We start from the raw sequence: 26,999 nt of genomic DNA, 5'->3' as shown, positions 1-26,999 counted from the left end.
TCACTGGCCGCACCTTAATTCTGGCCCATGGATTATCTGATAGTAGTGATAGCAGGCATGTTTTCAAAATTTAAATGGCATTGCTTCTAGTATTGATAGAGTTTATGGTGGACTAAGCAAGGCCACAAATTCTTTGACACTGCTCCCATCAAGAAGTGACTGATCTTGAATCTGGGCTGACCTGGACTGTTTTGACCAATGGAGGATGACAGAAGTGATTTTATGCCAGTTCTGGGCCAGCTTTTAAGAGAAATGGCAACTTCCATTTAGCCTCCTCAAGTCCTAAACCCCCACTGAAGAACTCCATCTTCCCAGCTGGAGAGAGCACGTGGAGAGGCCCTAAGACTAGAGGGAGGAGGGGCCCAGCTCAACCCAGCCTTCCAGCCTTCCTTGCCAAGGCACCAGGCATGTGAGTAAAATCATTTGGAGCCTCCAGAGCAACTTGGCTGCCAGCTGAATACCATCAAGGGACTCCAAGTGATGTCATGTAGGGCATAAGAAATGCTTAGCTGAGCCTTTTCTGAATTGTAATCTACCAAGTCATAAGACATAACAAAGTGGTTGTTGTTTTAAGCCACTAAATTTTGGGATGGTTTGTTATATAGCAATAAATAAAACAATCTCACAGAAAATGTTGTGTCATGTGTCCGTGTCATGTGTCCGTCAAATGGAGGAAGCTTTTTTCAGTTCTAATCTCAATAATCTTATATTTCATTTCTTCATAATAAGCTACAGAAAATGTTCACTGCAGAAGTGGACTCCCATTTCTGTTGAGACTAGGGATTCTCAAATATTAATATACCTAAGAATTGCCTGGGAAATTATTAAAAATACCAGTTCCTAGTACCCTCACCCAGATATTCTGATTCAGTAAGTCTGATATGCGGCTCAGGAATCTTGTTTTTTTTTGGGGGGGAAGATTAGCCCTGAGCTAACCTCGGCTGCCAATCCTCCTCTTTTTGCTGAGGAAGACTTGCCCTGAGCTAACATCCATGCCCATCTTCCTCTACTTTATATGTGGGACGCCTGTCACAGCATGGCTTGCCAAGCGGTGCGTAGGTCTGTACCCGGGATTCGAACCCGCGAACCCCGGGCCGCTGAAGCAGAACATGCAAAGTTAACCGCTGTGCCACCAGGCTGGTCCCAGGAATCTTCATTTTAAGAAATACCCAATAATTTCTACACTAGTGGTCCCAAGAGCAGACACAAAGAAGCATTCAATAAAACATACCAGAGATGGCGAGGCTGTGAACCACGCCATGGCAGTGGGAGTGGAGAGAGAGGAAAACAAGGTGCTTTACATAATCTTCCCTAGCCCCATCCCCTCGTCTCGTTTCTAGGCTTCTCACATCAGAATTCTTAAGCTCTGCATTCAATTAAAAAATATCATCTTACACTATTCAGAGAGCTTTATGTTTTTCATTTTATTTTAGCCTCTAAACTCCCTTGTGAAATAGAAGAGACATTTTAAAGAGAAGTGACTAACCTATATCTAACAGACATCGAATGAAACAAGTGTGGGCACAGAATATCTAAAGCTAAGAGCCCCAGGCCTTGTCACTCTGAAGTCTTTTATTTTACTTTTTTAAAGACTATCAGAGGTTCTTCAAATCAGAAACACCGCCACCAGGAATCATCTTCTTCATTATGATCGTTACAATCGTGCTTAATGACTAGGTGTGGATTGCTAACTCCCACAGCTTCCAGCAGCTTCTGGGCTTCCTCATCAAGTGCCTCTTTGCATAACCTGAGGAAACAAAGGAACATCTCTGCTTGCACTCAATTTTCCCACAGCCCTAATACTTTATCCAGAGAATTTATTTCTGTTCTGTTAAAGTAGAGAGACAATGTTATTAACATGGCTGGGGAGTGGGAAAGCAAAGTATGGGGGATACACTGAGGGAGATATAGCAGTTGAAGGAAAATGGAATATAGAAGAGAAAGAGAGAAATGGATTAGAATTTAAAAGGGATCCTCTAAGAGCCTTTATCTATTCAAGCAAAATAGTACTGCTAATGATGATGATGATGAAAATAGCTAACACATACATTGTTTATTATATTCTAGGCACTGTTCTAAATACTGCCTATATTAACTCAGGTGATCGATCCTCACAATAAGACTATGGGTAGATATTATCATTTCACCCATTTTACAAATAAGGAAGCTGAAACACAGCCTGGGGACTAGTGCAAGTTCAAATATCCAGTAAGTGGCAGGGCCAGACTTCAAACTTAGCTAGTCTGGCTCTAGGGTTCTCAGCTCTTAACCACTATGTTACATTATGTCTCCCAAAATTCAGTGTTCTCTGGGAGAAAAATCAAATAAGGGCCTTGAAAATACCCAAGAATCCACAGTCAGGTTGATCCTAAGGCCTGCAATAAATGAGTGCTCCCCAAGTCCCTCATTACAGGGAGCTTTACCCTGAGAAGACGATGAAGACTTACCCTAGAACCTGTAGTTTACATTCAGGAGACTTCAAGACTTCACATAACTTCATAATTCCTTCACACCCTAAGGTATTCTGTGTCAAGTTTATTTTTATCAGTCTTTGGTTGCTTCTCAGAGTAGAGGAAAGATCCTGGCAACAGAGAGAAGTCAGACCACAGTATTCCAACCTGCAAGGAGGAGAGACTCAAGATAAAATTAACTCTATCCCATGACAGAGAGCAAGCACACAAGAGATCTGTGAGCTAGGAGTACAGGATAACTCCAGAAGCTTAAAAAAATGAGCACAATTAGGGTAAATTCAAGGAATATAAGTACTTATAATATTCATTACTAGATATTTCTAGGCTAATATACCCCTTCCTATATTATGTATTACAAATTCATAATTATATTTCATGGAATAAATAAAATAAGAAAGCACATTAAGGAAAACTATGAAAACAGCTGAATACTTAAACAGCATTAAAAATATAGCAACAATATGTAGACTTTAGAAATATGGCATTGAGTGTTTAAAAAGCAAGGTATATAATGAGGTCTCTAACTCATGCCATTTATGCAAATAAAAATTCATATACCAAAAAAACATTACATCTTTTACAAGAACACTCACAATTCTATGGCATATTTCAAACACATTAGGTCAGTTGCCCATAAGTGGGAAGGAGAATAGCTAATGGAGATAAATTAACCAACTAACCAACCAACCAAGAGTCAATCAAGGGCCCTTGCATAAACCAATGATAATATAATACCATGAGCTGAGGAAGTATATTACACTCAACCTTCTACACCAGATGACCCCCCAATCAACTAATTTTAACTTAAGTTTCACCTTATGTTTACCTAGTCATTCAACAATTGAGTGCCTACACAGGTGCTGAGTATACAAAACGTTTTTAAGCTGCTGCCCACATGGAACTCACATGTTGTGATGGAGCAATAATCCCACTAATATGACACAAGGTAAACAAATATCACACAAAATAAACCTTAGGGTAAAAAGAATTATAAGACATAAAAGGTTATCAAGAATTCATCAGGAAACATAATCTTTCTAAATTTGCAGTCACTAATTGCAGCCTCAGAATATAGAAAACAAAAACAGAACTATACAGTGAAAGACAAAAATCCAATTATAATGGAGATTTTAATGTATTTTTCACACTAGTTGACTGAATTATCTGGGAAAAAAACTATAAAAATATAGAGGATTTGAACAACAGAATTAACAATCTTAACTGTTATACTACAACCAACAACACTTGATACTCTTTTCAAGTGCAATATGGAACACACATCAAAACTGACCTTATACTGGACCATGAAGCAAATGTCAACAAATTTCAAAGAATTAAAATCATGTACAGTATGTTCTCAGACCACAATGCTACAGATTAAATATAAAAAGATAAGAAATTCCTCTTATGTTTGAAAATTAAGGAGTACACTTTAAAATAACCCATGAGTTGAAGAAAAAAATCATAAGGGAAGTAAAATATTTTAGACTGAAAAATAACAAGAACACAGCATATAATATCAAAACTTGTAGGATGAAGTTAATGCAGTGATTTGAAGGAAAATCAACCTTAAGTCTGTGTTGGAAAAGAAGAAAGGCAATATTTATGAGCTAAGCATCCAACTCAAGAACTTAGAAAAAGAATGGTAAACTCAATGAAAGTAGAAGAAAAGAAATAAGATAAAAACAATAATTACTGAAAAATCACTAGATATCTAAATCACTAGAGATGATTTAGAAATTAAGCAGATAATAAAATATTAGACACCTGCCAATAAGTTTTAAAATTTAGATGAAATGGATAAAATCATAGGAATAATCTTACTTACCAAAAATTATTCAATAAGAGAAACCTACATAAATGCATAATTATTTTAAAAATTGAATAAGAAGTCAAAAGTCTTACACAAAGGAAACTCCAGATCATATAGCTTCACCAGAAATTTCTATGAAGTTCAAGGGAGAAATAATTCCAATCTTACACAATCATATGCCAAAACACACGCATGATTGGCTAAAATTTTAAAAATTAAGTCTGACAAAATTGGCAAGAATAGAGAGCACTAGGAACTCTTACACGCTGCCAGTGGTAGAATAAATTGGTACAATCCTTTTTGACAATGTCTGGTAAATTTGAAGACATATTCCCCATGATATAACAATTTCACTCGTAATTATTTAGCCTAGATAAATGTATATAGATGTGCCTCAGAATTCATGTATTAAAATATTCATAGCAGCACTAGACATAAAAGAAAAGAAACGAAAACAACGCAAAAGTCCACCTACAATAGAATGGTTATATAGTTTGTGGCATGGTCATTTGTTGAAACTTTTCACAGCAATAAAAATGAATTAACTACAGCCACATGAAACAACTGGGTGATTGTTACAATCATAACATTAAGCAAAAAAGTCATAACAGAAGAATACATAAGGTATGATTCCCTGTATATAAAGTTCAAAGTCAGGCAAAATTCAACTATATTGTTTAGGATTACATACACTCATGATTCACTGTACCAGAAAACAAATAAATAACTGCCATAAAGATCAGGATAATGGTTATTTCTTGGGGAGGAATAAAGAAATTTTGATTTGGAAGAGATGTTTGAGGGTAATTTAGTTTATGGGGAAATGCGATTTCCTGACCCAGGTGTGGTTACAGACATGTTTGGTTTTTAAAATATTCACTTTTCTGTATATATTTTATATTTCATAATGAAACTGTTTAAAATATGATTTGGCAGAGCTTAAAAATAACAGAAGAGAAAAATAAAAATTATAAAATGAAGGTCACATTAGAAGAAGCAAAAAGGAGATCATAGCTGCTGAAAATACACTCAGGAATAGGTAGGATGGGTTAGGAAAAAAATCAAGAAAAAGAATAAGTCTTAAAAGATTAACGAAAATTACAGATAAGAAAGACAGACAAAAGAGATCCAACCTAAACAAAATTAGTGACCCTGAAAAAAAATTCAACAAATAGATGAGCAGAAATTAAAGAAAAGAAACCTTACCAAAAAAGAGAACAATTACAGATTAAATGGCACACCATTTCTCCAGAAAAATATTAATAAAGAAAATTCAACACAGGACAAATTCTTGGGCCTCAGGACCAAGTGTATGGACATCCAGCACCGCCCCCACCCCCGCCCCGCAAAAATGAAAGGAATTTTTAACCAATAAGGACATTAAGGGGGAAGAATCAGCTGGTTTCAGACTTTTCTACTAGATTCAATGCTAGCAGGCAATGGACTCTCTCTGTCGAACTCTCAGAGGAAGAATGACCAAAATATTATGAACACAGCCAACCTGTCATTCACATTCTTAGAAAACTAGGACATTTGCAGATACGCAAAACATCAAGGAATAGTATAGCACCCATGTCTTCCATTTTGAAGAAACAATGAAAGTCAAAGTATTCAATGAACATTCCACAGTTCCTAGCATCCACAGGCATCTGGTATTGCTGAGCTCTGGAGTGGCTCCTCAAAATTAAATCAAAAGGATTTCTGACTCTCTTCTTCACCAGCTCCTGGTCTACATACTTTTAGTAGGGCAATTTGATCACTAAATGTGGCTATCCCCTGAAATGGTTCATCTGGTTTTGGCCACCTCCTGGGTAATGGGGGTGGAGAGTAGCAACACCAATACTTGGGAAAAGAACACTTCAGAACCTGGGAGGTACATGGAGTGGGGAGAACAATTAAGCCTCTCTTTTTTACCCCTAATCCAACACTGCTGCCTGACAAAATAATGATGTGTTCTTCTTGAGTCAAGCAGCAGCTGCAGCTGGCAATCTGACTCTCAGCCCAGTTGTTACCTCTCCAAATGCTATGAAAACAGAAAATCTCATGTGGACAGGGCAGGCTCGGAACTATTCCGCTGTGCCTGAGGCCATCAATGGCAGCCCCCAAAAGTTGACCCCCTCACATGTATACAAACATAACAACTGGTACAACCTTGTTTCAGTCTGACTGATACAAATTCATAAGCTTCTCTTGATGCTGGAACAGCCTTGGGTTATGCCATATGTGGCAAACAAGGCAGCTGTAACTACTCAGTGACACTTCCCACCCCACTTAACAAAACTGCTGTAATGGTGACCCAAATGAAACATAACAACAAATCCCACACTGGAGTGATCTGTGCTCCTTTGGGTTATATGTTTGTATGTGGGCAAGTGTGGACCATTGAATGTCTCTTTATTGGGGAAGGGGTTAGTTCGGCTGATTTTTTACCCCCTGTATTTATTATCAGTGACACCAAGATCAGCAGGTCATTCTAAATTCCCTTTCATGAGTTGTAACGGATAACATGACCTATTGGTCCCTGAGTCTTTCTCAGTTGACTTGAGCCCAGGACCCTGGGGCATAGTTGAAATCAGTACTGCATTCTGACCTCATCCTGTGCTTACAGTCTTGTTGATGGTGGCCTTAATTAAATGATGTATGAGAAAAACTGAGAAGATTTGGTCCCAGCCTCTGCTGGTCAGATTGATCGGAGTGGCATATAGATGTGAAAATTCACCAGAAGACATAAGTGTAGGGTGTAGCAAAAAGGGGTGGATATTGTTGGGAGACATCCTTCCATGGGTCTTTTGCTCTTCGATATGTTTTGCTGACAAAAATGCAAGGTCCTGACAACTCTTTACCTGGGGCATTTCCTAGGGTGTGTATGCAGTGAGCAACCTTGAGGGATGAGGTGGTCTCCCTCCAGGACAAAGTGCAGGCTTGTTCACTGCTAGTTATAAAATGGTGTGTCCCTCAAGCTCAATGTTCCTCTCCTGGGATGCAACTCACTGTATGTGTAGACATCCATCTGGGCCCTTCACACTGACCCTGTGGGATTTGGGGGACAAGGGAAACTGACACAAACATGCTAATGCTTATGCTGCTATGCTATGAATAATAAAGTCCTCTGTCCTGATAGGACTCTGTGTCTCCTGTCAGCATCCGTGAAACAGTAATAGGCTAACTTACTAGGTTATAAGCAGGATAAAATGAAATTTCAGATCCAACAGTTACAACATCATCATTGTTGTGATAAAAATAATAAACAGTCGATGGAAACATAGGAAAAGCAGCACCTTCTTGGAAGAGTCTTGGAGACTGTTAAATTTCTAAAGGATGAGACATATCATAGTGTCTGGGATTCCCACATGTAGGGCAAAATTTTTGACCCAGAGGTCGATAATACATACTATATAAGTAAAAATGTCCTAGCCAATATCAGGTCAAGATTTAAAAAGAAAATAGAAATCTAAACAATAGATTATTCAACATAAAAAGTACTCAGAATATAGGATAAGATTTCATTAGATTACAAACTCCTTGAGGGCATAAATATCATTTTTCCATATAGAGGATTATTAGTAAAATATTTGATTTAATAAGAAAAAATCATTCAAGGATAGAGGGAATATCTGAAGGAGAGAACATGGAAGAACTAAATCAAGTACCATTTACTTAATACATACCCTGTCCAAGGCACTAAGAAGGACACAAAGAAATGTGAAATATGGCTTCTATATTAATAACATGCAATACATTGACCCATATATTCGAGATTCAGATTCTTAATTCTGAGAGTAACTCACCTTTTAGCCCCATTTATTTTTCATCCTCTCTCCATATACTAAATTTCTTCTAGCTATACTAGTCATCAAATAGGTATCATTTTCCTAATGGAAACTGAACTCACCTAAGCCTCTGTATGTTACAGTTTGGATGTCTCAAAGCTTCAAACAGAATTTTTACTCCATCATCCTGCAAATCATTATTCCCAAGGTAGAGGCTTCTTAAATTTGGGTTGTTCAAAATAGCAGAAGACAGATCCAGACAACATGCACTAGTGAGAACACAGCCCATCAATCTGGAAGAAATACAAATGAGAAGCGAGGCCTTCAGTTGCGAAGCTTAGTTTCTTCCTAGGACAGATGCCCAGATATTTGAGCCTTTTTTCTGACCTCTTCTTGTCTACAATCCAGGATGCACACGGGAAAGTCTAACATCACCAGTAGAAACAGATGGGGTTTCTTAATGAGCCAAAAAAACCAAAGGGTGAAACTGCTTTCTCCCATAAACAGGTTGGTATCTACCAAGCTTCCCAAATCAAGAGCATGAACACTTATTTCTACCAATACTGAAAAAACAGGTCTAAGTTTTCCCAAGGAACCCACAGATCTCTATGTTTTCTGTTTCTAATATATTTTGAAATAAAAATGTTTTCCAGGAATCTATCTTAAAGCATTATCTCGAAAGAAGAAAGAAACCAGCTACATATAAAATGAGAATTTTTACAGGTCCCTTAAAGGGAATTCAAGAGCATTCACAATCTAGCTTCAAGGGCTTTCTTTCCATACTTTGTCCTCACCCTATTCTCCAACTACACAGATCCATTTTTCCCCAAATATACCACATCTATCCTCATTCCCCTTCTTTTCTCTCTTCTTTCCTTCTGCCTAGGGTATCTGTACATAACAAAGTCCTCTTCATCTTTCAAACCCAAAGTAACTCAGTCTCCTTTGTCCCACTCCTTCCTCCTTGGGCCTTCTGTCATATCCTTATAACAACATATGGAATATATTATAGTTGGCTTTCTGTTTATTTCCCTGCCTTGTGAGTTACCTAGGACAAGGGTGTCACCTTAGTCATAACCTTTAGTCTCCTCAGCATCTAGCTCCTCAGCATCCAGCAATCTAGCTCATATTTGTTGTGATTCTGGTTGAGAGAACTGGCATGGCCTGCATAGAGGCAATGAGGTAGCTAAGACAGCACAAATGTGTCTACATGTTTACAGCAATGCTAAGCAGAGAAAGTGGGATAAGCAAACATCTTGTGTGTGTGTAGGTTGCTTAGAAATTATATCTCTGTCGCTGAAATGAAGGCATTGGATTTGATGATAATTTCCATTAAGTAAAATTTTGTCTTCTGCAATTTAACAATCAAGGAAACTTTAGAGAATCACATTGTAACCCATGTTTTCTTAAAGGAAGTACAGGTGCTTATTGGATTCAAAAGTTCAATCACCTTAGTTTTTACAGATGTGACAATCAACTATTAAACTCATTTGGAAATTTGGTTATTATGAGTCAGTCCACTCAAGCCAAACACTTCTGGGTAGACCAATGATCTTGAGTTTATAGTTATAAAAAAACAATGCTGGCATTAAACCTTAATGACTCACCCCGCCTACTAGTCCCATGGGAGGCCCTCGTGGGAAAGTGAGATGAGATTGCAAAGTGACACCTCTATCTTGCTTCATTCTAGCCCAAATATTTATATGATGAACTGTTAACTATCATGCAGCCATTAAAATAATCAATAAGATGATTATATGTAAGTATTTGAATGTGTTTCTGAAATACTGTTGTGTGAAAAGGAAACCTCAAAGTCATGTCTATACAGTAATCACAATTATATATCACATATCATGCCTGCGTATGTATACCCACCCACACATAGAGTAAGAGAGAACATAATAGGAATAAAAACGGTTGCTGTTTAAGAATGACTGGATTGTAGGATGTTTTTAAAAATTCCCTTCTTAGTTTCTTTAAAGTTGACCAAATTGTGAGCCCGAATTTAAGAAAAAAAAACTAGTAGAGCACAATTTCAACTTCATGGATGTAAGGTGGAGGACACACAGTAGCCTCAGGGGGGCACAATCAAGGAAAAACAAAATGGCTACTGTTCAGTCAGATGTCTCTGGTCCTCCTTCCATGAGGGAAGTTGACTGTAGTTACTGTAGTAATTGTTTAAGAAAAATCTGATGAGCAGACTTCCCTAGCTTGTCTCAGGCAGAATGAGAGAGAGGAAATCAGCCGCATATTTTTTCTGACAGATACTCAGCTCTCAGCCTTTCTTTCCATATCTCCTTGCCCTCAAAGTAGTTAAAAGTACAGAAAAATAGGGTCACAGAAAACCTACTCCAGGTCCTGAAGATTACAGCTTGGATGTCGAAAGACATCACATAGAAGCTTTACTCCATCATCTTGTAGTTGGTTTGAGCCCAGATCCAGATGCGTCAAGCTCTTGTTGTGTAGGAGAGAAGATGACAGATGTTCACTGCTAAGTGCAGTGAAATGGCAACGCCTCAGCCTATAGGAAGGACAATGAAAGGAAAGATGGAATCATTGCTCTACTGCCAGAGATTTACATCTTTAAAAAGGTTTCATGTTATGATCCCGTCTACTTGCCAACTCTCCATCTCAGGTGAAACACCCACTTCCCTCCTTGCCTCTTTGGCTCTCTCATCTGGGATACTTAGGTTTGTACTAAATTGGGCTACAAACTGGATACTTGTTCATCAGAATTTTACTTACTACAGTCATGCTCTACATAACAATATTTCAGTCAATGATGGACTGCATATACAATGGTGATTCCATAGATTAGTACCATATAGCCTAGGTGTGTAGTTGGATATACCATTTAGGTTTGTGTAAGTACACTCTACAATGTTTGCACAACAAGAAAATTGCCTAGCAACTCATTTCTCAGAATGTATCCCTGTTGTTAGGCAGGCATTTATAAATAAAATGCTAACCTCTTTACATTGTACATAGATATATTACTCTATTGCAGAAGTAGCTACATGGAGCAGAGGAGCACGCAGATGGAGTAGAATGGTAGTAATCATAATCAAGTAAGTACTTTTTGTACATAATAAAAGTGGCATTTCTGATCAGTAGGGAAAAGACATGCCATAAATGATTCTGGGACAACAGACCTGACATATGGGGAAAATAAGTTTAAGCCTTATAACAAAATTAATTTGGAATAATTTAACATTTAAATGTTAAAAATTAAACCATAGAGAGTATGAAAAAGATGACATAAGTGGATTTTTTTAAAAGAAAAGTATTTCCAATTATGACAAAACTTCTAGAAGTCATGAAGGGGAAGATAATTTGATTTCACAAAAATTTTAAACTTCTATATTCTAAAAATGAGCATAAAGAAAGAAATACAGAAACATGCTAGGTAAATTATTTACAATATATAAAAATAATAGTAATAATATATATGTAATATTAGTAACCATAATATATAACATATATAATAGAAAACATTCAGAGGAAAGCTGAGCCTGTGAAGAGGCAATTCTTGGAATATTAAAGGCCGAAAACATTTGAAAACATGCTCAACATCAAATCATTTTTAAAGTTATTTTCAACTACCTAATTAATATTGATCAAAACGATTATATTCAGTGAGGGTATTAAAATGCAGGCCTCTAGACTGCTGAGGGAATATAAACAATCTATTTGGAGGAAACTTAACCATATCCAACAAAATAAAAATTTTGGCTCATCAATTCCACATTTAGGAAATTATCTAACAGCAATGAACAGAATAATCACACTGTGATCCAGCCATACTATGGAATTCTGTATTTCCGTTTAATGATATTCATATGTATTTACCTGTTCTGAACTCAGAATATGGAATTGGATAGGCAGAATTTAGTCCTGAATCCATCATTATTTTGTGAACACCAGGCGAGTTGCATAATCTTTCTAAATCTCACATTCCTGACCTGTACAATGAGGCACTTAGAACACAGGTGGCCAATTTGACACCAACAGGTACTTTTGTGCAGATTAAATAAATTTAGCACAGGGCCCAGTACAGAGTAAAGACACAATAAATGGCAATTATCAATACCATCATCTTCATCATCTTTACTATCAGTAAGGATAACAGCAGGGAAAAAGAAAGGGACAGACTATGTTCATAATATTTTTCCATTTTAAATATATTTCAAAATGTATATTATATTAGAAGGCTGAAAACAAGGAGACACTTACACAAGGCTCTGTAGAGTGCACTGTGGATGTTTCAAGGCATCACTCATAAGCTTTACTCCACCATCTCCTAAGTTGTTGTCTGCCAAGCACAGATGTGTCAGCCTTTTATTGCTGATGAGAGCTGAAGAAAGATCCTCACAGCCAGCTACTGTGAGGCCACAGCTTTCTAAGCTGAAGGACGAACAGATGGGAAGGCTCAGTCAAATCCCAAAGTTCATGCTTCTCTTCTCCTTCCCAGGAAAGTTGGCTGGTACTTACAACTCCTACATTTCTACTATAGAATCAACCTCACCAAAACCTACTTAAATTATAAATTCCACTGCAGCTATGTACAGGGTATGATGAAACAAAACATAGAAGGGGAGAGGAGCTGTGAGAAGAATGAAAAGAAGCCAGTCGTGAAGAAAGGAAGTGTCTAAAAGTCAAGAAAAGAGGAAGGGCAGTAGAGGAAGAAAAGGAGGAGCTCACCTAGGATTGACAAATGAACCAGTTGGGGTCAAAACCCAAGCAGTTTCTCCATTCAGATAATAATTAACCTACATAAGACTGAACAAAATGACTCTATGGAAGACAAAACAAAGACTCACGACAGTCTCTCTAGGTAACACTTTGGATGTCTTAAGGCTTCGCACAACAGCTTTACTCCATCATCCAAAAGATTATTGGTCGACAGATTCAGAAATATCAGGCTCTGGCTTCTGACGAGAGCCTTAGAGATATCCAGACAACAAACTGTAGTTAGATCACAGGATTCCAAGCTGGAAAATACAGAAAAATAAAAATGACCACTCCTCAGAGAACAATTATAACCAACGCTCAGGTGGCCAGAGGATGTGGTCTCCCATTCTTTGGGACCTGTTCTGAAAATCCACCTTCTCTACATAGAATGTGAGTTATTTAACTAAAGCACAGGCTCTGATAGAGAGTTAGGAAGGGGAAGGTGGGGAGCTTGTCTCTTCCATCCCCACATCCCCAGTTCCCTAAGAAAATGTGTATGAAAACATTCAAAAATATTTTTAAATAATAACCTTTTTTTAATCTGGGAAGAATTTCCTTTAACTACAACATGGAAGAAGGTGGATTGAAGGATGCCTATATCCTTGCTCTGACTTCTGAAACAGATGGCAGGAAATCAGGGGCAACACCTGTGACTCCCACAACTGTCTTGCCAAGAGCTCATTTATTCATAAGAGTCAACGCATGTTTTCTGAGGAACCCAGTCCTTAAGAGTGAAAACAGGAAGTAAATCATAAATAAAATGGTTTCTAAAAGTAAAGTAAAAGAGGAAGGGAAGCAGCAGAAGAAAAGAAGTGCATTTAGCGCCCATATTTTTAGAGACTCATATTTAGAGACAACTTGTGCTTTGGACATGGCTGAGCCTGATGCCAGCTGTGTAAGACAAGTCATAGAGCAGCCACATTCCTAGAACCTGGAGTTGTTTTAGTTATTCCTTTTAATCAAGGACTTAGCAACTCAAGTTCCTTAGAAATTGGCTCTCTTCGTCAAAATCAGGGTATATAGAGGTAGGAACAGGAGAAGCTTCCTCCTTAGTCCAGAATTAGACCTAAGTGGATGACCTAGAATATAGCCTATGGCTGAAAACATCAACTTGCCCTGAAAAGGTGTTATGGACTGAACTGTGTTCCCTAAAATTCATATGTTGAAGCCCTAACTCCCAATGTGACTGTATTTGGAGACAGGGCCTTTAAGGAGGTAAGTAAGATTAAATGAAGTCAAGAGCAGACCCCTAATGCAACAGGACTGGTATCCTTGTAAGAAGAGGAAGAGACATGAGGAATACATGCACACACAATAGAGGTCATGTGAGGACACAGTGACAAGGTGGCCGTCCACAAGCCAAGGAGAAAAGCCTCACCAAAAACCAACTCGGCCAGCACCCTGATCTTGAACTGCCAGTTTCCAGAACTGTGAAAAATAAACTTCTGTTTTGTTTTTTTTTTCTGCTTTATCTCCCCAACCCACCCCGTACACAGTTGTATATCTTAGTTGTAGGTCCTTCTAGTTGTGGGATGTGGGATGCCGCCTCAACGTGGCCTGATGAGCGGTGCCATGTCTGAGCCCAGGATCCGAACCCTGGGCCACCGCAGCGGAGTGCACGTCCTTAACCACTCGGCCACGGAGCCGGCCCCAACTTCTGTTGTTTTAAGCTACCCAATCTGTGATATTTTGTTATGGCAGCCCTGACAGTTAGGGAAACAAGGAAAATCTTATATATTGTGTTTGGATAGAGGTCTTCTAAACAAAAAAAGATTCCAATATTAAAAGACCTGTGGATAAAATATTAAAGTTTACGAGAAAGAGAACATTACACCAAGGGACAGAAAATAAGCACATGTATAAAAAAGGAAAACTAGGAAACAAAAGAAAATGTTTAGGAAGCTTGCTTTACATTTTAAAAGTACATATAGAAAGGTGCAGACTATGAAACAAAAATAGCATGTCATAAGTGGAGATCAGATTGAGAAAGGGAGCAGGTTTAAGATAAAAGAGTGCAATGAAATTAAAAACAGTAGAAAACTGAAATCTGCATTTGAAGGAATAAAGAGCAAAACCAATGAGAATAAATTTAAGAAACTCCCCAAGAAGTAAGGGGGAAAAAAGATTAAAATGACAAAAAATAAGTGTTATGTAGGAAAACAGCTACAACCAATGACTATTAGATGCTCTTGAAAAAGAGAGAGAGAAAAAGCGAGAGAGTGAGCCCTGAAACCATTTTAAAAATCCAATTTAAAGAAATGATTTCTGAGCAGAAAAGAAAAAAAGATTGCCAGCAGATAAAAAATAATACAATGCAAAAGTAATAAAAAAAAAATCCTGACAACACTAATGAGAAAAAGGGACCCACAAACTGAGAAGGTGAGCGGGAGTTAAGGGGCTGAAGTGTCAGGTTGTCCTCAGACTTCTCTTTAGAACACTACAAGTTAAAAAGTAATACAGCAAAGTCGAAGAGCTAAGAACAAAGTGGGGGCCTAAGACCCAGATAGTTGTCATTCATCTATGAATGCAATTGAAGGATATAAAGGAAGTTATAAAACATAGCATTCACATACATTTCATGAAAACGTTAGTTTAAAATTGTACCAACCGATAATGCAATGAATCAGAATTAAGATTTTGTAAGTGGGAAAAGCGAGTTTAAGAAAACAAAAGCTAGCACTATATATTGATAAATATTAACTATATAGAATTAAGTCTAAATAATTGTATTCGTATTCCTTGCCATGATAAAAAGTCAGAAAAGTTTTGAAAGAGTTTGAAGTGTAAAATATCTGGTCCCTGTAATCCTAGATTAAATTAACATACTGGACATCATATGATAGAAATATACTAAATATGTTGATTTACATAAGGGTACTTTAAATGTTTTAATCCTTTTGAATTTGATTAAGCGTATATTTGAGTGAAAAAAACCTGAAGAGTAAAACTAATAATCACCAATTAAATTAAAAACAGGCAATATAACTTGAAAATTTCTAGATATATGTGTACATAAAACAAAAATGAAACAAAATGTAGCTCATTTGTGAAGCAAAAAAGAGAAATGTTACTGAAAATATTTAAAACATGTTTTTAACTGGAGATATAAATATTACATGCCCTAAAGTCCTTTTGTTCACAATCTGTTTTGCTCTTATCCTCTCCATATTATAAATTTGAGTTTCTCAGGCTTTCCTCTTTTTTTTTTTTAGTGCTAATTAATAGAATTTCAGCTATGGACCTCCTAATTCTTGATGAATGAAATCTCAGCCTCATAAAATATTTCCGCTTTTCCTTGCAGCTGCAAAGAAAAGCAGATGATATTACAAATCAGAAAATATTTTATAAGAATAGTTTTGCTTTGTTTTACTTTTGTTTTATCATAACAAGGGGATCTTATAAGATACCTGGACTTTAGAAATTATCACCATGTCTTGTGAAAACAATCCTTAAGTACTATTAAGTCTGTAATTTTGATCAAATGTCTTATTTAATAATGTGTCACTCTTGTAATAGTCAAATGGATATTTCTGAATTCTTAAATGTTACAAATATTGAAAATATTTTGTCAAATCTGAAAAAGGATCATTAGCACTCTCCTCTCCTCTCACATGCATAAAGTAATAAAAAACATAACTCTGTTTCTTGTGTTTCTAGAGTCCGAAGGTTTTGTCTTGTTTATATTAATGTATAACATCAATCACTGGTGATTCACTCAAAAGGGAAGCTGAGCGCTGAGGTTTGTGGCTTCAAACTGACCCCTAGAAATATAAGCCAGCAAAATGGAGGAGACAGACTAACTTACATTTGGGTCCTGCTGAGGAACTGGCCCAACTATCTCTTAACCGTGTCAGTAAAATGAGGCCCTTGACTGAAAATTTCCAAAGCCTCTTAAAAGTAAGCAAATTATAATTTTGTTGTTGTTCTTATTAATTGCTATCTGTGGCTCTGACCAGCTGTCATTGGGTATATAAGGCGGTCCTCGATGCAGTTGACTCAGAGGAAGCAATCCACGTTCCTAGAATAAGCATCTCTTGGTTTGAGAGTTGGTCAGGGTAGAACTCCATCTGATGCAAGATGCCAGAGCTTTCTTTATGAGTCGAGGCCCAGTGGAGTAAGCTTTCCTGTGCTGCTAGCAGGCGAGGATCAGAAAACTGCTGCTCAAAAGCCACCCCCTGAGAAAGCTGCCACTCCTCAGTCGGGAGGAACTGCTGCCCCGGAGGAGGAGCTCTGCAAGAGCTCAGAACAGCTGTGAATGTATTTTGCTTTTCTGAAAATGTCTGCTGTGTAATTTCCAGGTGGCCCAAGAATTTTGTAATTTTTTGTTGTTGTTATTTGAGTGTGAGATTGTTTTTCTGATATGAATTAGAAATTGAGAAATGGCAAGAGAGTTCTTGCTAGAGCAATAATGTTGCAGAAGTTGTCTGTTCTTTGCATAGTCTAACGAAGGTACCACAGGTGACAGATGAATGGCACTCACAAGAGCCTTTGGATTAATGGGACAGGCTTCATGGGCCTAAATCAAGGTAAATCATTAGATAATTTAATTTGTTCTGCAACTTGAGGCTTAAAAGATGGCTAGGGGACTTGTTCCTGATTTTACTACAATGAGAAATCAAAATGCAAACATGGTTTTTTAGCTCACATAAGGCTTTGTATTTCTTTAATAAGAAGTCTAAATTAAAGAATTTCCTAAATCTCTTACAGTTCCCTTGCAGGTCAAATGATTATTATTTCTATGAATATTGAAAAGCATATAATACTGGGCATATAATTAAAATGAGTTAAATAAATGATCAACATCCTTATAAATTGGAATCTTGTAAATGTTGGAATCAGACAATATTGCAAATATTATACTATCTGGGTGAAGTTTTGAGGTTTCTTACTGTTTTTCTATATTCTTAGTTATTAAGAGTGGTTATACTATCCATAATGTTAACTTAAAATAGTTTCCAAACTTACTGATTTTGGAACCTTGTAGTAATATTTTAAAAATTAGTAATTTGTATTTAAAGATTTCTAAAGAAGTTAAACTTCAAAGAGAGAGAAAATAAATCACATTCTTCCCACACAATTTATTACCATTTGTTATTCATACTATTTAAATTAAGATGGCAAAATCAATATATTGTCTTATATTTCATATTATTTATGTTTAAAAACTTAGGGCAACCTTTAAATGATATTTCATTTAAACCTTATTTGGTTTAAATGAATTGTGGATAGATACATATCAAAGTTTATTAACATTAATGAATAAAAGAGACAGTTTTGTAATAGAGAAGAGAGGACTGATATTTCCATTTTAACAACTCTCTGCCTGTGAGTAATCTCTGCAGGTGGCAGAACTTCTGATTTCAGAGTGTGTACCCACACTTTTCCAAAGTTATTCATATTTTGATGACTTCTTATGCTTTTGAGCCCTTCATGATTGTAAACAATTGTAATAAACCACAAGGGTTCCTCACTCCTGGAAGAGCAAAAATTTCTACTGGTCCGTATGCTATCTGTTGTATACTTTTTTATTATTGTTAATAATACAGCCAAGGCTGAGGATATCTGTCATTCTCAGGTACCTTCTTCTTATCTTTACAACTAATCAGTTTCTTCTGGCAACTATTTTAGATGCTCCCTTCTGGGATATTAGTCATCTAACTCAAAATCTTTGATGCTGTAGGGAGTGTTTTGCATTTACACCATTTTGGCACTCTTCAGGTGGCTGTTTGGTGGAACCAACGATTGTTCCCTCACCTTGCCTGTAATCCCCGATGACAACAGGCAAACTAAGAAAAGATTCTGGGTATAATGAGGCATTCCTAGTATGCCCAAGGTTTTTGTTTTGTTTTCCCCCCCATTTGCTCAACATATTTCAAGAGCTACCTTATTAACAGGCTGACAATGTGGAAAAAGTTATCAAGACAAGGAGAGTAGATCTTTTTTCCTTCTTGAGGGAGCCTTTAGTAAATATTATAGTGAAATATTCACATGAAAATTAGTGATTGTGTATACCTTTCCAGTATGCTCATGTGCAAAGGCTGATGGGAGTTTCTCAGCAATTTAAAGGTTTCTTAAAAAAGATATTTTATTTCTAAACTTGCAAAGTTCCTACACTACCTGGGGATCATATTTTGCAAGAGAGATGGGCAAAGACCTACTAATTTATCAACACTTTCATTGCCCACATCGTCTAGAATCAGTAGGGAGAGTAAGACATCAAAATGCAATTCAACAGTGTTAAGCTCAGCATGATCTAAGCACACACCAGACTAACATGGGCAGTCAGCTGTTCATAGCTCTTATAACATGAGGTCTAAAGCAAACATAAACCTGGAACTTTCTACATGAAAGATTAATAAGAGGCCTACAAGACTATTGATTACTCCCCAGTGGCTACCCACCTTGGGAGAACATCCAGTCCTGCATAATGTAGTCTTAGATTATTATAAAGATCTGATGACTTCTGCCATCAAAACATTCTATTTACTGGTGCAAGGAGCCCTACTAGTTGACCCAGAAAGATGATTTTCTATTTGAAAGCCTAGTAACTTGGAGCTACATCAAAGTTCGTCAGTGGAAGACATTGTTCAAACCTCAACTCGTGAAAGGGATCTTATCAAGTCCTGCTGACCTGTCAAGTGGTAAGGCACTTTGTCTTGGATTCACGGCTCCCACTGTAAGCATCTTTCCCTCCATTTAACAGCTTTTTGCTACTAATACTTTTTATTATTAGATAGAGAAACCAATGACCTATTTCTCACCTGGGTTCCAGACCAGAGAGAGGCTGCAGGTTACAGAAAATTTCTCAAAATATCCTAAAACTACTTCATAAACTGGTAAAACCAATACTTCAAACTCGCCTGCTAACCACTGAACTCAACACACGTTCAAGAATTATCCAACGACTTTCAAGATGTACCGTAAGTGAATTTTATCGTATAAAAGCAAGTGAGAGAGGGGCTGGCCCCGTGGCCGAGTGGTTACGTTCGCGCGCTCCGCTGCAGGCGGCCCAGTGTTTCGTCGGTTCGAATCCTGGGCGCGGACATGGCACTGCTCGTCAGACCACGCTGAGGCAGCGTCCCACATGCCACAACTAGAGGAACCCACAACGAAGAATACACAACTATGTACCGGGGGGCTTTGGGGAGAAAAAGGAAAAAATAAAATCTTTAAAAAAAAAAAAAAAAAGCAAGTGAGAGAAAAAAATCCCAATGATAACAAAACTGACCTGCCTATTGTAGAAAAGGTGGTCTTGTTTCAGATTTTGTTTTTTCTACATACAGATTATAATTTGGTTCCCACAAATACAGACCCACCTTGACCTTTCATGCATCAAGGTTCAGTCTTGCCCACCCCCACCCCACTGCCAATTGAGTTCAAGGATAACAAAAACTTCTAAGGCACAACTTACTACAGTAATTTTTTTGTTTTGCTTTTGTTTGATTTTTGTTTGATTTTGTCAGAAACTGAATTAAATATCTTTCATTGGAAAAATAAGATCTTTCTTAAAACCCATCACACAATGTGGAGAAGAAGTATGACTGCTGATCCTGTCACTTTTGCAGGGAAAGAGAATCGGGCCCACCACTCGGGTCAACAGTGCGGGACAGCGAGCGAGCACCCTGACAGTCGACAGTTGCTACACTGTTCTTCAACTTTCTGTACTGGTCACTGAGTTGCTATTATAGGCTGAGGGGGATTCACTATCAAAAATTAAGTAAAAGTGAGCTTGCCTCCGCACTGCCCCCAGTTACTATTAGTGCCTTCTTTTCTATGAGTTCAAAGATACAATGAATATACATAGTCCTGCATTGAAAAATGAAAATTTTTAAATATTTATAAATTGTGGGTCTGCTCTTTTTTTTTTTTTCAGATTTAGGAGATGGAGACACATAGAACAGTACAATGAGGTGTCTTCAGTGGGGGAAGGGGAAGAGTTAGAAGTCCTGTCAGCAGGAAATAAGCCTGAATCTTCTGATCCCTGCTGTTCCATACCATGAAAATAGAGCTGGCCCGATGAACAGCAAGTCGACGCTGTAAGGGAATACTTAGGCAAATGAAAGTCCCAATTATAATAAAAAACTCATGACTTACGTCAGATTCTGTAGTTTACACTCTGGGCGTTTCAAGGCTTCACACAATGACTTTACTCCATTATCCCCTATATCACTCCCTTTCAGGTTCAGTTGCATCAGATTCTGATTGTGAGTCAAAGAACGAGAGATATCTTGACAACCATCAGGGAAAGAAAGAAACCTCAACCTTCACAAGAAAAATATGCAGGAGAAGTTACAAAATCATCTCTGTCCCTGGTTACTGCATCCCTTTCTTTTCAAAACCAACTCTTAGATATTATCTAAATACTCCTGCCATCTCTTCTCTTACTCTGGGTATCTCATATTCCAGGTCAGGTCATAAATTCAAGTTTCAAGATGTGGCTTAGGAAAACAACTGGGTTACAACTTAGATGTCCCTTATATCCTGATAACTGATACTCTCAACTTTTTTTGACCTTGAAGGAAAAGAATAACATCAGGAAAAGCAGAAGAGAGTTTGTGAACTCTTAATCCCAGGAATGACTACCAAAAATTATTGGGGCTGTTCCAAATACTGCAATTACACCATCAATTCACAAGATTTAGTCCTTTAAATAACCCAAGGTGAATTCATAGTTAATATCAACTATTTGATGTGCATCATTAGCAAAACTCATTATTGCAAACTACGCCCTGTCATCTCATGGACTTTGTTAGGTGTACGGAGACCACCCAAAGCAAAATATGAAGTTAAATATGCCCATTTTTCTTCCTATTTTCCATCTCCTAACTCAGTCACTGTTAGCTATATCTGATTCTTCTGTAGTGCCTCTGCTAGTCCCAAATGCCCTATGTTCACACTGCTCACGAACTGTTCAAAACCTCCCTCTGTAATATTACCTCTCCTCCCTTTTGCCACCACCCACCCTTCACCCTCACCCCACTTCCAGCCAAGCACATTCAAGAAAATTAAACTTTTACCCATTTAGAATGCTAACCATCATCATCTAGTAAAAGTGCCTAATGCTCTCAGTAAATATAAATTGAAAGTACGATCTCACTTGTTAGGGAAAAGGGACCTGAGTAAGACCACGCTAAGGTGGGAAAGACTGAGAGCTATCTTCATGGTGTCATCCCTCCAAGGGACCCTTGCATTCTAAAAGAGGAAGCCATTTAACTCAAAAGAAGGCATTAACTATTGTTAGGATTTGGACTGGTGACATTCAGTGGAGGGACAATGTGGGGGAGATGTTTGGGGGTGAGCAAAAAGGACTTCCAGGAACCCTTAATCATAACAAATGCAATTGCTTACCACATCTATATGCAAGAGCCTATCTACTTACTTGAAATCTAAGGCCAGATCTCACTAAAAACACTGAGATTCTACAGGAAATATTTAGAGGGAAGCCTTCTCCCCCCAAAAAAGAACATTAATCTTCAGTGTTAATGCAAAAAAGTACCTATCATTTGTTCAGTATTCAGTACATATTACTGAGCACCAATTAGGCCTTGGGCACACTGATGAGCCCTGAATACAGAAGAAAATAGGATTAGTCCCAGCTCCTAGTAGGGCCAATACACAAGAGGGAGAGAGACATGTAAAAAGGCAAATGTAAAAGTGATAGGGTACCTGGAATCAAATTAAGAAATAATAAAATAATAAAAAAAAACAAAAAAAAATAGCAAATGTTGGCAAGGATGATGAGCAGCTGGAACTTTCATATATTGCTGGTCGGACTATAAAATGGTACAACCACTCCGAAGAACTGGTTGGCAGTTTCTTTAAAAGTTAAACATATATCTATGAACTAGCTATTCCATTCCTAGGTATTAGCCCAAGACATGAAGACATATGTCACAAAAAAGATTTGTACAAGAATATTCACAGCAGCCTTATTAATAATACCCTCAAATTGGAACCAACCCAGAGGTCTATTAATAAGAGAATGAACAAACAAATTGTAGGATATCATACAGTGGAATGCTAATCAGCAGTAAAAAGAAAGTATTGAAACATGCAACATGGGTAAATTTTTAAAAACATTTGTTGAGCAAAAGAAGATGGACACAAAAAATACATACTGTATGAATCAATATAAATGGTTTCCAAGAAAAGACAAAGCTAATCTACAGTGAGAGAGGTTAGAAAGTGACTGGCCTTGGGAGTGGATGGGGTGAGAGGACTGAATATAAAGGGGTACGAGGAAACTTTCTGAGGTGATGGAGTTATTTTCTATCTTGTTTTGGGTATTGGCAATTGTCAAAACTCAACAAACTGAATATTAGTATGTGTGCATTTTACTTAATGTAAATTATTCCTCAAGGAGAAGAAAAAACAGTATGTTCCAAAACATGTCTTTGAAAATGCTTTGCTGACCTTCCTAGAATGCCTTAGTTCTGTGTTCTTCATTTGGAAAATTCCTAATCAAGCCTCAAAAACCCATGTCAACAGCTTCTATGCTCTGTGCAACCTCTCCCAGAACAAGTTAGCTATCCTCCCACATCCCCAGGTTTCCACAGTGCATGTTCTTAGAGTATTTCACACAGTGGATTTTAAGTATTTGTTTACTATTGGTTACCCCCAATAAGTAGGAGTAGGAGGTGGGATCAGGAAAGAAATCGGAATAACTCCATTAAATTTTCTTATGCCAGACTTACCGTAGTTTTTGTAGTTTACAGTTTGGGTGCCTTAGTTCTTGATAAAAAGTCTTCATTGCTAACTTATCAAGGTTGCTATGACACAGGTCCAATTCTCTCAACTGTTCATTTGTATGAAGCACAGAACAGAGATCTTGCCAATAATGAGTAATGTGACCAAAATCCCTTTGCCTAAATAATTGGAAAAAGAAAAGACCAGTCAATGTATTTCAGCTCAGGCAACTCTCAGAAGATGGTACAGGCTGAAAATAAGTGTACTTTGGAAATGGCGAGAACATCCAGTGCAGCTCTGGCTTGGCTGGGCACAGTCCACCGGGAAGCCTTTCTCTTGGCACTCCAGAGGTTTCATTTGCCCTGTAGCTCCCCCGCCCCCTCAATACACACAAAATAAATCACACAAAAACAATAAAAGCTAGAAAGAATTCACTTTGGAGGAAGAGACTCAGGAAGGACAAGAGACGAGTCTTCAAATAACTGAAGAGCCAATATCAAGAAGAAAAATAATATATGACCACAAGGAGTAAGATTAGGAATAGTGGGTAGACATTAGGGAACTGTGGTGTAGATTGAGAACCATAGGCCCTGAGCCCCAGGTCTATCACTTACCAGCTATGTTACTTTAAGCAAGTCACATCAGTTCCATGCGCCATGTTTTCTTTATGTATAAAGTGGAAACGCTGTCTCCCTTCACAGGGTTGGGAGGATTTAATAGTCAATTTTGGTGGGTATACAAAAGCACTTTGTAAATTTTAAAATGCTGTATATTTTAATTATCAGGCATATTATCAATGGACTCATTATAAACAAATAAAAGGTAATAATGAATGAAACAGAGGTTAGCCTAGTGATTATTAGCATAAATTCTAGAATGGAACAGTCCTGAGTCCCAACTCTGCCATTCGCTAAACTGGGTGATTCTGGCACTGTTACTAACCTATGTGAGTCTCAGCTTCTTCATCTTAAAAAATTGAGATATGAGTAACTATTTCTTAGGATTACTATGAAGATTCAGTAGGACAATCTATAGAAAATGCTCAGCAAATGTTTCACATTGTAAATGCTCCTAGCAATTGGTAGCTGATATTATCTATATTAAAATATATAAAAGTCTAGCTTGTTGCCTTATACATAATAGCTACTATAGGTGAGAAAAAAATATCTTTTTCTGTCTGCTCTCCTAGTTTCTCTGGCTGTGACCCTATAAATTAGACTGACAAAAGGCAGATTAACAAGAGAAAAGGATACAAATTTTATTAGCATGTGCATGATGGCTACATATGGGAGAAACTCAGTTATGAGTAACTCAAAGGAGTGGTTAGAATTTGGGGTCTATATACCTAAATTAGTAGGGGAAAGGCAAGAGAAGAAAGGGCACTTAGGGAAAAACAAGTGACTTTTTGGAAAGATAAATGGGCCCCTACAAGAACAGATGAGAGATATGAGAGTTTGTGACAATGTCTGTCTGGGTGTGGTGCTAATTTCTGTCTCCAAGAAGAGAAGATTAGAGTTGCTCCCAGGGAGGGGATTTATGAGAGTTGAGTTCTTTTGGGAGACTCTGCTTTCAGGCAGATAAGAGGTTTCAGGAACTCAAATGCCTTCAGCTAAAAGTAGTTTTTATATAAAAGCTGCATATTTTGGAGTGGCATATCCTGATCCCCTTCACTACTCAAATATTAGTTTCCCCATACCTTACACTTAAATTGGAATTAGTAACATTGCAGAGTGATGGTCTACATCACTTGTGGTCTTAAATTTGAGAAAGCTAGATCATAAATCATTCAAACATTCAAGCACTTACTATATACAAATACAATTGATAAGACAGAGAACAAGGGGCTGGCCCAGTGATGTAGTGGTTGAGTTCCCATGCTCTGCTTCAGCAGCCCAGGATTTGCGAGTTTGGATCCTGGGTGCAGATCTACACACCACTCATCAAGCCATGCTGTGGCAGTGTACCATCTACAAAATAGAGGAAGATTGGCAATAGATTTTAGCTCAGGGCCAATCTTCCTCACCAAAAAAAAAGTGAACAAGACAGATAGAGATCCTGCACTTGTAAAGTTTACAATGTATAGTTATGTTGTAGAAGAGACTGAGATCACCTATACTGTCTCTCTTAAAATACTGGGTTCTCAGATCCTTTTTATTTTGTTTTAAAGATTGGCACCTGAACTAACAACTTGCCAATCTTTCTTTTTCTTTTTTCTCCCCAAATGCCCCCAGTAGATAGTTGTATACTTTTAGTTGTGGGTCCTTCTAGTTGTGGCATGTGGGACGCTGCCTCAACATGGCTTGATGAGCGGTGCCATGTCCATGCCCAGGATCTGAACCGGAGAAGCCCTGGGCCACCAAAGCGGAGCACACGAACTTAACCACTTGGCCATGGGGCTGGCCCCTCAGATTCTTTTTTTATTTTAGCAACAATGCCAACTTTACTGTTAGATAACACTAAAAGTAAGGGGAAGGTAGCATGAAGACTGGCAATGTAGTACCTAGAATGCCTTCCTCACATTTACCATTAGGCATAAAATACATTCTAATGCTGGGGTCAGCCTGGTGGCAAAGCAGTTAAGTTCATATGTTACACTTTGGTGGCCTGGGGTTCGCCGGTTCAGATCCCAGGTGCAGACCTATGTACTGCTTATCAAGCCATGCTGTGGCAGGTGTCCCACATATAAAGTAGAGGAAGATGGGCATGGATGGTAGCGCAGGGCCAATCTTTCTCAGGAATAAAAAAAAGGAGGATTTGCAGCAGATGTTAGTTCAGGGCTAATCTTCCTCAAAAAAATAAAAATAAAAAAATACATTCTAATGCCCTATTTCAATCATGTCTTCTATAAATAGAACTATGGAGTCAGAGTTAAGAACACTGACTGAAGGAGATTACTGTCCTTGGGGATTTGTGAGTAAAGGTCATGGCACCCCAGCCTACAATTCCTATTCCCACAGTTCAGAGAGAAATGAAATATATGTTCTTAAGAGGAATGCTTCTACAGTTTATGTAATAGCAATGAGACAGCTTGGGTAAAGTTGGAAAACCAAGGACTTATATAATCAGATGTGTGACCTCAGCCAAGTTATATACTTTCCTGGTATCTCAGTTTTTTTATAAGTAAAATGAAAATAATAGCATCCACCTAGGATTCTTGGGAGACTACATGAGTTGGGACTTAGAAGACTGTCAGGTGTATGTCAAGCAAATATTAGCTATTATTTGACGTGTGCTTGAATCAATAATTGTAAACTTACTTTCTAAGAGGACTTCTCTGAATCTTAGTTTTGTTAATCTTAAAAATAAATTGAGATATGGTTTTGACGAGCGTTAAACTGGATAACATGTTAAATATCCCATGTACTATACAGCTGTATCCCACATAGTAAGCCCTCAATTTTAGTTAAATCTGGAACTAATTCCATAGTTCATTTCTTCCCCCAGACTTAGATGGGTATTCAGAAAAGGCAACTTGAGGAAGGGGAGAGGGTAAAAATAATATGCATAAAATACTGAAGGTCCATTTAT

General features: G+C 37.6%; 1 protein-coding gene across 4 annotated transcripts in view; it reads right to left on the bottom strand.

Annotated features, from left to right (window-relative positions):
* Positions 1 to 1,399: 1,399 nt before the first annotated feature.
* Positions 1,400 to 26,999, bottom strand: part of NLRP14 (NLR family pyrin domain containing 14) — a 37,456-nt gene continuing 11,856 nt past the window's right edge. For 2 of the 4 annotated variants that reach the window (XM_070626152.1, XM_070626153.1), the window contains exons 5-12: positions 23,480 to 23,650; positions 20,880 to 21,047; positions 12,875 to 13,045; positions 12,288 to 12,458; positions 10,405 to 10,575; positions 8,177 to 8,347; positions 2,448 to 2,618; positions 1,400 to 1,747 (exon numbers count right to left, since the gene is read on the bottom strand). In XM_070626152.1, the coding sequence (XP_070482253.1) occupies positions 1,612 to 1,747; positions 2,448 to 2,618; positions 8,177 to 8,347; positions 10,405 to 10,575; positions 12,288 to 12,458; positions 12,875 to 13,045; positions 20,880 to 21,047; positions 23,480 to 23,650 (1,330 nt within the window). In that variant the 3' untranslated portion in view covers positions 1,400 to 1,611. The remainder of the gene's footprint in view (positions 1,748 to 2,447; positions 2,619 to 8,176; positions 8,348 to 10,404; positions 10,576 to 12,287; positions 12,459 to 12,874; positions 13,046 to 20,879; positions 21,048 to 23,479; positions 23,651 to 26,999) is intronic. The other 2 variants (XM_070626155.1, XM_070626154.1) reach the window with 2 other exon arrangements.

Source organism: Equus przewalskii, chromosome 6, assembly GCF_037783145.1.
Source record: "Equus przewalskii isolate Varuska chromosome 6, EquPr2, whole genome shotgun sequence".
In the NCBI taxonomy this organism is placed as follows: domain Eukaryota; kingdom Metazoa; phylum Chordata; class Mammalia; order Perissodactyla; family Equidae; genus Equus; species Equus przewalskii.
This window is presented reverse-complemented; position numbering and strand designations above follow the sequence as displayed.